The 14,826-nt window shown below is 43.7% G+C and overlaps 1 protein-coding gene across 5 annotated transcripts in view; it reads right to left on the bottom strand.

Moving 5' to 3' along the window:
- Positions 1 to 12,161: 12,161 nt before the first annotated feature.
- Positions 12,162 to 14,826, bottom strand: part of NEK11 (NIMA related kinase 11) — a 165,052-nt gene continuing 162,387 nt past the window's right edge. For 4 of the 5 annotated variants that reach the window (XM_043540837.1, XM_043540836.1, XM_007064332.4 and 1 more), the window contains exon 16: positions 12,162 to 12,995. In XM_043540837.1, coding sequence (XP_043396772.1) covers positions 12,800 to 12,995 — 196 coding nt within the window. In that variant the 3' untranslated portion in view covers positions 12,162 to 12,799. The remainder of the gene's footprint in view (positions 12,996 to 14,826) is intronic. The other variant, XM_043540839.1, reaches the window with a different exon arrangement.

Here is a 14,826-nt window from a genome sequence, read left to right on the forward strand (position 1 = left end):
ACATTACGGCATACTATAGAGTCTAAATCCAACAGTGAATGCACATACAGATTAAATCAGGGTGGGCAAACTTTTTGGTCCAAGGCCCACATCTGGGTGGGCAAATTGTATGCAGGGCCATGAATGTACGGTGGGGTGGGGAGGGAGTGCAGTGTGTGGGAGGGGGCTCAGGGCAGGGGTTTGGGGTGTGGGGTGCAGGAGGGGTTCAGGGTGGCAGCAGCGCGCAGTGGGGCTAAGGCAGGCTCCCTGCCTGCCCTGGCCCCGCGCCGCTCCCAGAAGTGTCCAGCATATGTGGCAGTGGCTCCTGGGGGTGGGGTGCGGCAAGCGGCTGCACCACGCACTGTCTTCGCCTGTGGGTACCACACCACAAGCTCCCATTGGTTGTGATTCCCCGTTCCTGGCCAATGGGAGCTGCGGGGGACGGTGCCTGCAGGTGAGGGCAGCACACGGAGCCCTCTGCTCCCCTGCCTCACAGGAGCCACAGGGACATGGTGCCAGCAGCTTCCGGGAGCGGTGCGGGGCCAGGGCAGGGAGGCGCGAGCCATAGTTTGCCCTACCCTGGATTAACTGCACAGAGCATTTAGCTAGCAGGAAGATGATTAATCTTCTACATTACGTGTTTTTTTCTTTGAGCTATTGTTGCCTTTGGATTAGAGCTGGCCAGATAATAACAAAAAAAAAACCCTTTTTATTATTCATGAGGGTCTTATATAATCATTGTGTATGAGTATTTGGACAGCCACCAGTTTCTTTGTAAATATAATCATGAATCCTAAAAATATTGTGAATAATTACTCATTTGATAGCATGTTTTGGAAGCAAGTTCTATGTGGCGTGTTCTCTATTATTTTTATAATTCTCCCTTCTACAAAGTTTGTTTCAATCAGGGTGCAGAAACAATGTCATGTGAGCAACTGCACACTCCATGCACAGCAAAGATTTGAAGTGAACATTGTTTGAAACCTGGTTGCGTAAATTATGTGATGAATACCTTACAAATAACAAACCTATTTCTACAAATCAGGAGTAATTTACAATACACCAAAAGGAGAATTGGACCCATAGTGGTAGAAACACAGAGAGCCATTGATCGTTATCTTGTGCTATGAGCACAGGGCCAGGAATGCCTGAGTATTGGTCCTAGCCCTGATACTGAATGTCTCAATGGCTTTTAGTAAATCTTTTTCTCTGTCTCAGTTTCCACATCTGTAGAAAGGTGACAAAAATACTTATTTACCCTGGTGTCTGGCATAATTTAGAGCAGCTCCCAGACTACTCTAATTTACAGTAGCATACCTCAGCTTTAGGATTTACCTTCCTAAGTAGCTTTGTCTGCACATCAACCAAAAATCAACCGGGGGGGAAAAGAGACGGAACCTGAGCTATGTTGTAACTTTCCCTCCTTAATTTTTTTTTTGTCATGCTCCCTAGAGTCACCTTTCAGCAAGTCAATGTGTGTTCTTAAACTTGTACGGTGACTACAGATTAAAAACAAACCCTATAAAACAATAAATATATTTGCATACCTATACACTCCAGATGCCATACAATTCACCTGTCCTGCTGGAGATTGCCTGCCCTGCACAGTGAATTCCATCAAGTCACACTGAGTTCCTGCAAAAAATGACACTCCCTGCCTGCAAGTGCAATTTTCAGGCCCCATGACTCTCTGTAAATTTGTCTGATAGACAGGAGGCTCTGTTTCCTTCTGTACGATTTATTGGCAGTCCAGTCACCTCTGAGAAAGGACTTACTTCTTGTGTGCTGTTACAGCTATAATTGGTCTGCCTTCTAATCCAGCTGCAGACAAGATGTTGACAGCTATACTTCTTATCGAAATGGTCATATGTTCTTTTTCCCTTAATAGTCCAAGAGCCCAAAGATGTTCAATAATTAACTCCCATCAATTCCTTTGCGTGCCATATCTCTTCATCGAATAATACTGCTTGTGTCATTTTTAGGAATGTGAATAGAAAGGAACAAGGTTAACTGGCGTTTGTGAAATATGTATTTTGTACAAATATGTGGGATCCAGGGGACACTTTAAGCCTAGATCCAGAAGGGGGACTTAGAATCGGGATCACAATGCCTAACATTTAGGCACCTTGCCACCTAGTGGAATGCACATCCCTATGTTAGGCCCTCTGTTTCCCTATATCAGTGGTTTTCAATCTTTTTTCATTTGTGGACCCCTACCAAATTTGGAATGGAGGTGCGGACCCCTTTGGAAATCTTAGACACAGTCTGTGGACTCCCAGAGGTCCATGGACCACAGGTTGAAAACCACTGCCCTATATAATGGACAGGGAGAGCTAGGTGCCAAAGAATCAGATCACAAAAGCCAGTACGCTGAGTGAGAAGCCGCATAAGCTAGCCAGTAGAAAATGTCTATTAGGGTATGTCTACAGTGCAATTAAAAACCTGCAGCTGGCCCATGCCAGCTAATTCAGGCTCACAGGGCTCGTGCTAATGGGCTGTTTAACTGCAGTGGGAGATGTAAGACTCCATCTTGGAGTCCGTCTGAAGATTCCCTTCCCAGAGACCAAGTTGGAGTGGTGCTGACTTGTGCCAGCAAGCGGTGCCGGAAGGGAGGAGACTGGGACTGAACCATCATGGCCAGTTTCCCTTTTGAAGGCAGCTGAGGCCACGGTGCCATGGAAATTCTTCCCACCGATGCCACCACTGACATCTCCCATAAGGCCAGGAATGGCGGTACCGGAAGAGAGGGTAGATCTCTTGCTGCCATAAATGCCTCTGGTGTTGATGCTACCACCAGGGCAGTGGAGGTTCGCTGGCTCTCTTGCGGTGGAGAGTCCATCGGTGCCAGACTCAATGGTACCTGTTCCGTGGCCGGAGTCAACGGCACCACACGGGTTTTTAGAGCCTCAGAGTGGCTCGGCGCGGGTCACACTCTAGTAGCATCTCTCTGCCCTGTTGACTCGGGGTTGAGGATTGAAGTCTGTCCATATTTTTCTGCTGCTTTCTCAGCGCTGATGGAGAGCAGTGCTGAGAGCCCCTCGATGGAGTGATCTTCTTCACAGTACTGAGGTTCATGAGAGGCAGACAGAGCATCCTTTCTCTGTGCTGGAGATGAGGAATGGCGCTGAGTCTCCATAACAGTAGCTGGGCCGCTCCTAACAGAGGTTGAAGTACTCTGTGCCAAGTCCAAGTGACTTGGCACTGAGGGAGGTTGAAGTGCTGCCTCCATGGGGATAATTCTGCACATAATGTTTCTATCTTTTTGCTGAGGGGCCTGAAGTCTTTGCAGATCCCACGCGTGAGCTTCCCCCAGACACTGAAGGCAGCTTGTGACACATGGGCATAGGCTTGTGGCAAGAAACACAAGGTTTGAACCCCAGAGACCAAGGCATGCCCCAGTAGTGGGCAGGAATGAACCCCATTGAGTGGGGTTCGCTAACCTATCTGTCTAACAACCAAAACTTAACAATTACGAATAAAGGTAACTATATAAAACAAGCAGAGAAAAGTTGACTGAAGGAGTACTAGCAAACGCAAGGATGAGGTCGTTCCAGCAACCGTTACAGGCAGTCAGACGGAACTGAGGGGACTGCAGGCTGGTAGGGCCCATTATACCAACACTATGGGCACGTGACTTCAGGGGGCACCAGAGCCAAGCCGACAGATACCACTGAACCTTCCGCCAGTGGTGCTCGGGGAAAGCACACTCCTACCTTGGAATGGACATGAGCAAGCACTCAAAGAAGAAATGCCTCTTAGGTATGTCTACACTGCAATTAAAAACCCACAGTTGACCCATGCCAGCTGACATGGGCTAAGGGGCTTGGCATAAGGGGAAGTTTAATTGCAGTGTAGATGTTCGGCCTCAGGCTGCATCCTGAGCTCTGGGACTCTCCCACCTTGCAGGATCCTAGGGCCAAGGCTCCAGCCCAATCCCAAATATCTATACTGCAATTAAACAGTCCTTTAGTCCGAGTCAGCCAGCATGGGCCAGCTGTGTTTTTTTAATTGCAGTGTAGACATACTTAAATAACTCTGGGCTCCACTTGGTTTCTCAGTTGTGAACCCTCACCTGGAGTAAGGCTCCTAAGCCAGGTCAGCCTTTTCTCACAAAAAGCTGAGAAGGAGGCCCACCTTCTAACCCAGTGGTTAGAATACTCACCCAGGAGGTAGGAAACCTGGTTTCAAGTCTCCACTCTGCCTGATGTAGAGAAGACTCTTGAGCCCAAGTCTTCCACCTCCCAGGTATGTGCCCTAACCACTGGCCTACAGCATAACCTGGTGTGGTCTTTCCCATTGAAGCTGTTCCACGTTGTATAAATATTCATTGAGGAGATGGCTTGAACTTGGGTTTTCCATATCCAAGGTGAGTGCCCTAAGCACTAAGCTATAGACTCAAGCTCTTGCTGGCTCCATGAATATTTAAATATTTTATAAAAAGTGGAACAGCAACCGAAGAGATTACATAAAAAAATAAATGGACACAAATCAGACATCAGGAATGGTAACACACAAAAGCCAGTAGGAGAACACTTCAATCTTCCTCGACATTCTATAACAGATTTAAAAGTAGCTGTACTTGAAAAAAAAACTTCAGAAACAGACTTCAAAGAGAAACAGCAGAACTAAAATTCATTTGCAAATTTAACATTAATTTGGGCTTGAATAGGGACTGGGAGTGGCTGTCTCATTACAAAAGCAGCTTTGCCTCTCCTGGAATTGACACCTCCTCATCTCTTATTGGGAGTGGACTACATCCACCCTGATCAAATTGGCCCTGTCCACATTGCTTCTCCACTTGTGAGGTAATTCCCTTCCCTTCATGTGTCATTATATAATGCCTGCATCTGTAATTTTTACTCCATGCATCTGAAGAAGTGGTGTTTTACCCACGAAAGCTTATGCCCAAATAAATCGGTTAGTCTTTAAGGTGCCACCGGACTCCTTGTTGTTTTCAAAGAGATTGAGAGACTCATCCCAGAATACCCCTATACCTCCTAGTGATTAAAGCACTCACCTGGGAGGTGGGATCCTAGGTGAGTGCTCTAACCACTGGGATGTAGGGTATAATGGGAGGGGGCACCACAGTCATTGTTTTGTGTGGTGCCTGATCTGATAGGTGGTCTCTGAGTAGCCTATCAGTTCAGGCCCTGCAGGCAAGATAGGTGGGGGAAATGCCTAGTTTGAGGATCCTGCCAGAGCTTATGTGTGAGTGAGGTACTGAGCAGTTAGGCTGCATCAGGATTTAGGGGGTTTAGTGTATGCCCACCAGCAGAAATTTTGAGGACTTTACTGGTGGAAACGTATGCACCTAGGGACTTTAGGCACCAAGAGATTTAAGCAGCAGCTGAGCAGGTGTTTGGGGGCTCTAAATTTTTGGCGTTAGGTGCCTAAAGTGGCACTTAGGCACCTAAATCCCTTTATGGATCTAGCCTGTAATGTCTCCACAATTCATTTAAAGCCGCTAGTCTGTTCTTTACCAAGTAGCACCAGTATTACTAGTTTTTCCCCATCCTTGTTAGATTTCTACTAATGAATATCAATAGGAGGATCTTGCTGGAAATGAGACTGTGTACATGTTTAATAGAACAATAGATTTCAGCTAAAAAGAGATAAGGACATAATCCTTTCTTAGTTTAAAACCTAAGTTGCAAATTGAAGCACGTGTCTTTTACAGGGCATGATACTGTGAGAAGAGACTTTTAAAAAGTGACCTGTTGAGTGTTGTCTTATAGCTTTCAGGATGATGATGTGATGGGTTTGATCTATTTCTTTAGTTCCATAAATATGTTATTAAGATAGCAGAGAACTCTGCATTATGCCCCATTATGTATTGACCTGTTTATGGTAGAGAGTGGAAGCCAGTTAAATGCCTACCTAGGCTGGTACATTTCCCAATGCAGTTTGTAGTACTGTGCATAGTACATTCTCTCTCTCTCTCTCTCTCTCTCTCTCTTGCACTTCTGAGGCCCTAAACTTCTCTAAGACCATTTTTCAGTAAATCTTTTGTTCATTCAAAACTGACCACTTCTCTTTTGTACTAGATTCAATTATGGAAGAATGATAGAACTGATAACCTGCCTACAGAGTTTATCAGCATTGTGTTTTAATTAACACCATTGTATTTGAGACCAGTGTCTTTGAAACAAATGCACCAGGAGACCACTTCATCAGCCAAACTTGACAAAGGTAGTTCTACCTGCCATTATATGACATCTGTCCGTCTACTCTAGGATGTTAAAAGTGTCAATCCTCCTGGTATATGTTTATATATAATGCAGCTCCTAAAATCACCATTCACCTCTTTGGTCTGAAACAGCCTGAATTTGTTCAACTTCAGGATGCACTGCAAAGCCCTTTAGTTGCTCAGATTCTGGGTATCGATAAGATCTGCAGAGGGCAGGGGGGGTTGTGGAGGGGGAGGGTATATTTTTGTTGTTGGCTGGTTGGTTTATTTATGTGGGGTGGGATTTACTGCTGGATGTAGGGTTTAGCTTGTATTTAATAAGAATAGTTTTGTTAGTGTTGTGAAAGTGTCTAAATCTTCAGGCTAGGCACTTTGGATATTCAAGAGAAGTAAAACAAATATTATGAGCCTAATTTTCAAAGGGGGCCTCAACTTAGCCTTCAGATTTCTTCATGCAATTTATATGTGCAATATTTTGTATGCATATGATATTATTTATATTATAGCAGCACCTAGGGACCCATGGTGCTAGGCCTAGTATAGAACCATGTATTGATGAGACAGTCCCTGCCCTAAGGAGCTTACATTTCTTGTTAGTGACAAGTTACAACAGATAGGTGAAACATTCCAAAAATACCTCTGACTTGTGACTTTCACTCCTACCAGCATATCTGCTGATTCTTACTTTTGGGGTTGGTTTCCCTGATTGGGCGGAGCTAGCTTGGAGCTGTTAGTCCCACTGAGTCCTGGAGAAAGGGAGCTGCCCATGAACTGCCTGCTAGGAGGTATTCTTCCAAGTGATACTTCTGTGGGGCTGGGACAGATCAAAGAGCAAAGCCGATGTCTAGTTGTGAGGAAAAAGAGGACTCCTTGTCTGGATAATAACACAAGAACTACACATTCAATAAGTCAAGGAGGAAATTAAAGAAAAATCTGATAAAATTCCAAAGTGCGGATGTGGGTCCCTAAAGATATTTCCCACCCTCCATCTCTATTTAAAATCCTTATATGGTGGGTGAAGGCTAAGAAGCCAACAGCCTCTAGCCATCTGTTTTATGAGCACTCTCACTCTTACTCAGTCTACTGCCAAGGCACGTTTGCTTAAGCAAAAAAGAGGTTCTAAGGAAAGGGTGGGTGGGTTTGGCTCTTCAATAAACTACATTTTGGAGAACCTCAGTTTTATTCAGCTCTCCTCTCTGCCCTTAGCCATAAAGGAACTGGAGCGGATTCCTCTGTGCATACAGAACTATGACAGTACAGTAGGTTTTGTAGGTAAAAATTTCTCTTTGTTCCTTTATTTAAGACTGTTAGACTTGGGTGTAGATACCATAAATTTAGTGGAAATAGGAGTGCAGAAGCAGAACTCACATTCAAGTCACCTTTTTCCACCACTAATTTCATAGGACTTTCTCTGCTCATGAGTTTTCCTTCTATTCGTGTTACCTATGCAGTTAATGTTATCTTAGTAACTGTCTGGTGTGTGTTTGGCAAGAGGAGAAGGCAACTCATGAAGCCCATAGGGATGGGACTGCTTGTATCCCTATTAGTCCTAAACTAGCAGAAAACATGATTTTCAGATAGGGTATCCTACCACTCACCATTGGAAGGACGATAATGGACGTGGGCCTGTGAGGGTGGGAGTTGGTTGTGATGGAGGAGAAGGTGAAGAGATCCTCAGAGCTCAAACTGCGACTTGGAGCACACTTCCCCCACAGAGATAAGAAAATGACCAAAACAGCTTTAAAAGCCATTATGATCTCTTTTAAATGTACGTCAAGCAAGAATTCTTCACATCAGAGTGGGACTGTTTGCCTGAGGACTGACGGTCTGGACAAAACATGATTTCCAAACTTCAAAGATTAGACCCTTAATGATTTTCTAAGTGCTTGACTGCTCCAGAGGGCGTGGTACACCCACATGCAGTTCTTTTTCACTTGCTCTTGGAAAAACCTGTTTTCTAAAAGAGTTGATGACTCCAATATTCAGCATTCATAAAAGCCATCTATTACTTACAGAGTCTGTTTTCAAGGTGCTGGAGTAACTTACTTTGGACCACAGTGAGTTGGAGATATGTACAGCAGGCAAGGTTGTCTTCCTTGGGCTTCCTTCTTGCTATTACTCCTGGAAGAATTCTGCGCCCCTGCGCAATGCAGAATTTTGCAGAAATTAATGTTGTGCACGCAGAATTTCCTTTCCCCCACAGTCATGGACTGCAGTGCTGCTAGCTACCACTAGGGGCTGCTGGACGTGGCAGAGTCCAGCTTGCACATAGAAGACACTGCTGGGGGGAGGGAGCTAGAGGGTTCCTGGCACCTGCAGTTCCCAGCATGTTCTGAGGGAAAGAGACAGCAGCATGCAGGAAACACCACATAAGCCTGGGACCAAGCATCAGGCTGTTTCTCCCTCTGGATCCCTGGGCTCCTGGGGGAGAGGGGGTGGGTGTCTGGGCTGGGGTACCCATGGCTGGGCTCTGGGGAGGAGAGCATTTGGGTATATTGGCTGCAGGGGCCCCCCAGCTGGGCTCTGGGGAGGGGAAAGGAGCAGAGAAACAGGAACTGGGTTGTCATAGGGGTTTCTTTAACTCTCTACTACTGGGGGAATTTTTGTATTGTTACAGACATGCTTGATGACAGATATTTTGAAACAAATTACCAAAATAATTGAAACTGGTGTGGTTATGTTGTGTTATTTTGACAAATAAAATCGGCAGAATTTTGCAGAATTTTAAAATATTGGGAGCAGAATTTTTAATTTTTTGGTGCATAATTTTTAATTTTTTGGCGCAGAATGCCCCCCAGGAATATTGCGATATATAAATTATTTACTGGTTGCTTTTCTAGCTAATTGGCTCTTGCAGGCCCCAGGCATTTCTCCCATATCCTGGGGAAAGTTGCTGCCTGTGCTTTGGGTACTTCAGCTTTTAACAGGTTTAATAGAAATGATGTGCAGGAACAGAAACAGGTGCCCAGCCACTGTGGCGAGGGGGGCCATATGTACCATGCTAGATAATGTAAGAGGACCTTCAAGCCGTCCTGACCTAGAGCCACGACTTCAGTGTATGGTCACTAATCACCACAAGTGAGAAACAGGACTTTGGACCCCTACTTTGAAAGTTCACACTGGAGGTCAGCCTCCACCCTGATCTGTGTTCTTAATAAAAACTCTAATCGGCTTGCTCTGGAGGGATCATAATGCCTTACCTTGTTTCGCTATGTGGGCAAATTCTTTGTTTCTGCAGTTTGTTTTAATACTAAAGTGGACTAATAATACTTCACTTCTACAGCACCTTCCTTCCAAGGATCTCAAAGCACTTTACAAAGGCAGGCCACTATCATTATAAAGCATAACTACTCTCTGTCCTTCCGACAGCACATCAAAAAGATGTGCTAAAATCAAGCGTTGCACTTCTCTGCAGGCTTGGTGGCAATTCGCGAGGTGCTGGCACTGCAACCTTATGGACATCTACCAAAGCTCTAGTTATTGCAGCTGTTTAATAGTGTGTGGCAGCATGAGGTCCAGAAGTCATTGTGGAAAGTTGGACTCAATGATCCACTCTGCCCTTTGCATCATCACTGGTGCAACCCGGACGACTCCAGTGTCCAACATTCCTGTCTCGTCTGACATTGCTCCTGCCGTGATTAGGTGTGAGGGCAGGACCCTGGCCACATTACTGCACACAGCCAACTATCAAGACAGCTTACTTTACAATTTCATCTCAAAGTCACATCATACATGCTAGCCAAAGTCAAGATGCCCCTTCTCTAAAATAGTTGAGCCTCTCAGACAATATATCAGACGCGACCTTTCTAAGGAACAGCAACAGGTGGTGAGGGAATATATTTTGGATTGCTGGCGCATTTCTTAGCAGATAGACAACTCAGATCTATGTCCCATAGTCTCTCTGGATGAGCACTCATATGCCCCTCAGAACAACCATATGAGCCAAAAGATCCTTCCTCGTTACAAGATATGTTGTGCTCACAGGCAATTTAACTTGCATCTTACCACTGGAGCTTCTTGAGCTCCCCATCCTGCCCCTGGGGATCTCAAGAGAAAACAGCGTGTCATCTGCTTATGGACTGCCCACTTGATCCTCTTGATGGTGGACAGATGCTTTTGATGTCTCTGGATGCTGCTGCCATGATAGAGATAGATAGATCATCAGCATGTTCCCATTACGCCTCTGGTGTTTAGGGTAGTGACGAAGCTCCTCCACTCCTGTCTGTTTCTGGCAAGTCTTTTAGTGGTTCCCAGCTGTGCCCCAGGTTTTTCAGCTCGGCTTCCACAGCTCTTCACCATGTTGTTTTCAAGCGGCCTCATTTTTGCTTGCCTTCAGGTGTCCATCTTATTGCTATTCTGGTGATGGAATCAGTTTTCATCCAAAGCACATGACTGATCCATCTCCAACGCCTCCTGGCAATGATGGTGCTCAGATCCTCTTGGCTGCACTGTGTCAATAGATCTTGGCTTGAGATTGTTCTGGGCCAAAAGATATGGAGATTTTTCTAAGTCAGGTTGTATGGAATGAAGACAGTTTGGACATGTCATACTTTCTCATTCCCCAGCATTCTGCACTATAAAGTAGTATTGAAAGTACACAGCTCTGATAAATCTTGAATTTGGTTTTGGTGTTGTATTTTGATGATTTCCAGACTGTATTTAAGCTCCTGAAGGTGTTCCTGGCTTTATTGTTTTTTTTTTCTGGATGTCCTGGCTTGTTCCACCGACCTAGCTAATGGTGGTGCCCAAGTATGTGAATGTTTCTACATTGATGAGAACATAATTCTCTATCTGTACTGGTGATGGTAAGGCAATATTAAAGGTCATGATATCTGTCTTATTTCAGTTGATTTTCAGTCCAATTTGCTGGCTGAATGCGTTGAGTTGTGTTGTTTTTTCTTGTATATGTTGTTGGGTATGTGATAGAAGAGCGAGATCATCTGCGAAGCCCAGGTCTTCAAGGGATGAGAAGAGTGTCCATTTAATGCCTCTTGACATGTCTTCTGTTGTAAGCCGCTTTACCCAGTCGATGGCAATGCTGAAGAGGATTGCAGACATGACACACCCCTGACGTACTCCTGTTTTGACTTCAAAACTGAGCTCACTGTAATCAACCCTACATGTAAAGTTGAAACAGAAGCGTTTGATGACGTTGATTATACCAAAAGGAATTCCACATGCCCACAGAATGTGCCATAGACTGCTCCTGTGAATGCTATCAAAAGCCTTCTCAAAGTCAATGAAATTTATGTAGAGTTGCCATTGCCATTCTAAGTACCGTTCTATTATGTTTCGTAGAGTGAAGATCTGCTCTCTGCATCCACGCCCTTTCCGAAAACCAGCTTGCTCTTTTCTGAGAGTGCTATCAACTGCCTCTGATATAAGCTGGACTATGATCATACACAACACTTTGCTTGGCATGGATAAAAGTGTGTTACCACACCAGTTATTACAATCACTGAGATAGATACCAACACCTAATTCATTGTTTATGCCATCAGAAGCCACACACCAGAAGAAGTATCATTATTCCCATTTTACAGATTGGCAAGTTGAGGCATAGAGAAGTTAGTGGGTGACCTTCTTTCCAGAGGTGCTAAGTAGCTGCACCTCCCAGCCATAATGGCCTGCCTAAGATCAAATTGCAATGATTTTGAAGGCCACTGTTGCCCACTCCCCGCCTGAGTACATTTAAAGGATTGCAGTGTGCTGCACATGAACAGGCCATGTGAGGAGTCCGATGGGGGCTGGGAGTCTAAAGTGAATTTGGCCCAAGGCTCATATGAGAACCTGTTGTACAGTGTGGCATTTATTCCGTGTTTAGAGTTTAACAAGTAGCGGTGAAGGTGATCAGCATGCAGAACGAAAAGGGAAAATGTTAGGAAGAGAAGGTAAGGTGTTATGATGAGCGTGGTGAGGGGTATTTGATATAACTACAAGTGTTGTGCTTTTAGAACAGGCAACATAAATATGGAGATAAAAAGTTAACAAGATCTGTGAACAAGCTAAAATGGATTTATTTTTCTAGTTGTATACTATGGGCCTGATCCAAAACCCACAGAAGTTCATGGAAATATTTTCATGGATTTCAGCAGGCTTCAGGTCGGGCTTCATGTCTCTCTCTCTCTCGCTCTCTCTCTCTCTCTTTTGCATGGCTCTTTCAAAGGGCACTCAGGTGAAATACAGGCCTTCAACAGAGCAATAACTAATGTGTGATTTCTGATAATTGAGTAACCATATATACACACATATGTGTATATAAACACACAAACACACTCATATATACATACTGCTGTCCAAGGCAAAATCCAGCAAAGCATTTAAGTATGTGCTTAATGTCTTGCTGGATCAAAGCCCACTCTTGCTACTATAGAAATCAATGGCAAAACTCCCACTGACCTCACTGGGACCCTGATCATGCACCATTAAAGTCAATGGGAACAACCCGTGGGTGAAAAATCTGGACCTAAGGGAATACACTTCTTGATGCAATAAAACAAATGGGGAAAAAAGATTGTCACCATGATGGACACCTTTCTGACCCCCAATAATACAGTACTTGTTTGCTGGCCTGTAAGGGTGTAGCTCAGCATTTTCACATATCTCCAGTGTTGTCCATTTCTGATGTACATTTTACACTGGAGCTAAGGCAAGCAGCTGATCCTCAAAGTAGAGAAGCTGATCCACTTCAAAACAGTCGCTTGCTCTAGAAACCACTTTCTCCAGACATTCCCGGATCTCGTCTTCACTTGCATTCTGCTGTCTTGCTTTCTTGAGATAGCTGTAAACCTTTTCAAATACTTCTGCTCCCAGCTTCTGAATTGCTGATCTACAGAAAAATGTTACATAAAAGTTATTCACAGGTTAATCCATTTTACATATTGAAACATGTAGCAAGAGACATTCATCTGGTAAATTACTGTAGCGCTAAAACAAAATGGCTTTCAGCTTAAGATCAAAGTGTAACTATGTACACCATTTGCATAGAACAAAGCTCATTATGGAATTTCCCTATGGGCATTTTTAATATGAACAAAAGTCCCGAGATGAAATCCTGGCACTACTGAAGTCAGTGAGACTTTTGTCATCGTTGTCAATGAAGCCAGGATTTCACTCTTAATGTCTAATTTGATAAACTACTTTATAACACATTCTACAGTGATTCCAGTTCATACAGACATATTTACAGCCTCTGGATTTTATAAAAAAATACATTAAACAATTTGCCAGTGGCAATATTGTGAACATTCACTATTCATAAATCATCCCTTAAACTCTTATAAAAAAACTGTTGTACAAGATGCAATGAGAACTGAACACACATTATTCTTCTACTATAACAACACCCTCCCTTTTTGATCAGACGGGCTCTCTGTACTTCAGCGATGAAAAATACACTCATGGTTACCTAATACTGACTTACACAAAGATTCCAGTTGACCATTGTAAGATTACTCATTGATTAAAAACAAAAATTAATGATACATGTAAAAATCCACAAGTAACAGATAGGGCTATGGTCGGTGTCATGCTACCAATATTATAACAAGAGGATCTTGTAGTAACTTTCCTCTTTAGGCTGTCATAAACCCATGTGCCGGGGTGCATGTGTTTGCAGAGGGGACTCTATTCGTTTTACCTTTTGAACAAAACAGCTTTCTCATAAAGATGACCAAGAAGGGAGGTAGCACCACTTGGAAAACAAACTTAGTCCTAGAGCCTTCAATAAGCTCCATGTGGATCCATTTATAGATTTCATAGGTTCCCAGGCAGAAGGGACCACTGTGATCATCTGATGTAACACAGATTTGGAACTTCCCCAAAATAATTCCTAGAGCAGATCTTTTAGAAAAACATGCAATCTTGTTTTAAAAATTGGAGACTTCACCACGACCGTTGGTAAGTTATCCCAGTGGTTACTTACCCTCACTGTTAAAAGTTAACACCTTATTTCCAGTCTGACTTCATCTAGCTTCAACTTCCTGCCACTGGATTGTGTTATACTTTTGTCTGTTAGATTGAAGAGCCTATTGTTAAATACGTGTTCTCCTTGTAGGTACTTACAGACTGTAATCAGCCTCCCCTTAACTTTCTCTTTATGATGCTACATAGATTGAGCTCCTTGTGTCTATCACTACACAGCATGTTAATCGTTCTCATAGCTCTTCTCTGAACTCTTCCCAATTTATCAAAATCCTTCTTGTATTGTGGACACCAGAACTGGACACAGTATTCTAGCAGCAGTCACACCAGTGCTAAATACGGCTGTAAAATAACCTCTCTAGTCTCACTTGAGATTCCCATTTATGCAGCCAAGCATTGCGTTAGCCCTTTTGGGCGCAGCATCACGCTGGGAGCTCATGTTCAGCTGATTATCCATGACCCCCAGATCTTTTTTCAGAGTCACTGCTTCCCAGGATAGAGTCCCTCCTACTGTAAGTATCCTACATTCCTTGTTTCAAGATGTGTATACATTTACATTTAGCCATATTAAAATGCATATTGCTTACTAAGCAATCCAGATAATTTTGAACCAGTGACCTATCCTCTTCATTATTAACCACACCCCCAATTTTTGTTCATCTGCAAACTTTATCAGTGATGATTTTATGTTTTCTTCCAGGTCATTAATAAAATGTTGAATAGCATACAGCCAAGAA

This window comes from Chelonia mydas, chromosome 2 (genome assembly GCF_015237465.2).
Source record: "Chelonia mydas isolate rCheMyd1 chromosome 2, rCheMyd1.pri.v2, whole genome shotgun sequence".
Taxonomy (NCBI): Eukaryota; Metazoa; Chordata; order Testudines; family Cheloniidae; genus Chelonia; species Chelonia mydas.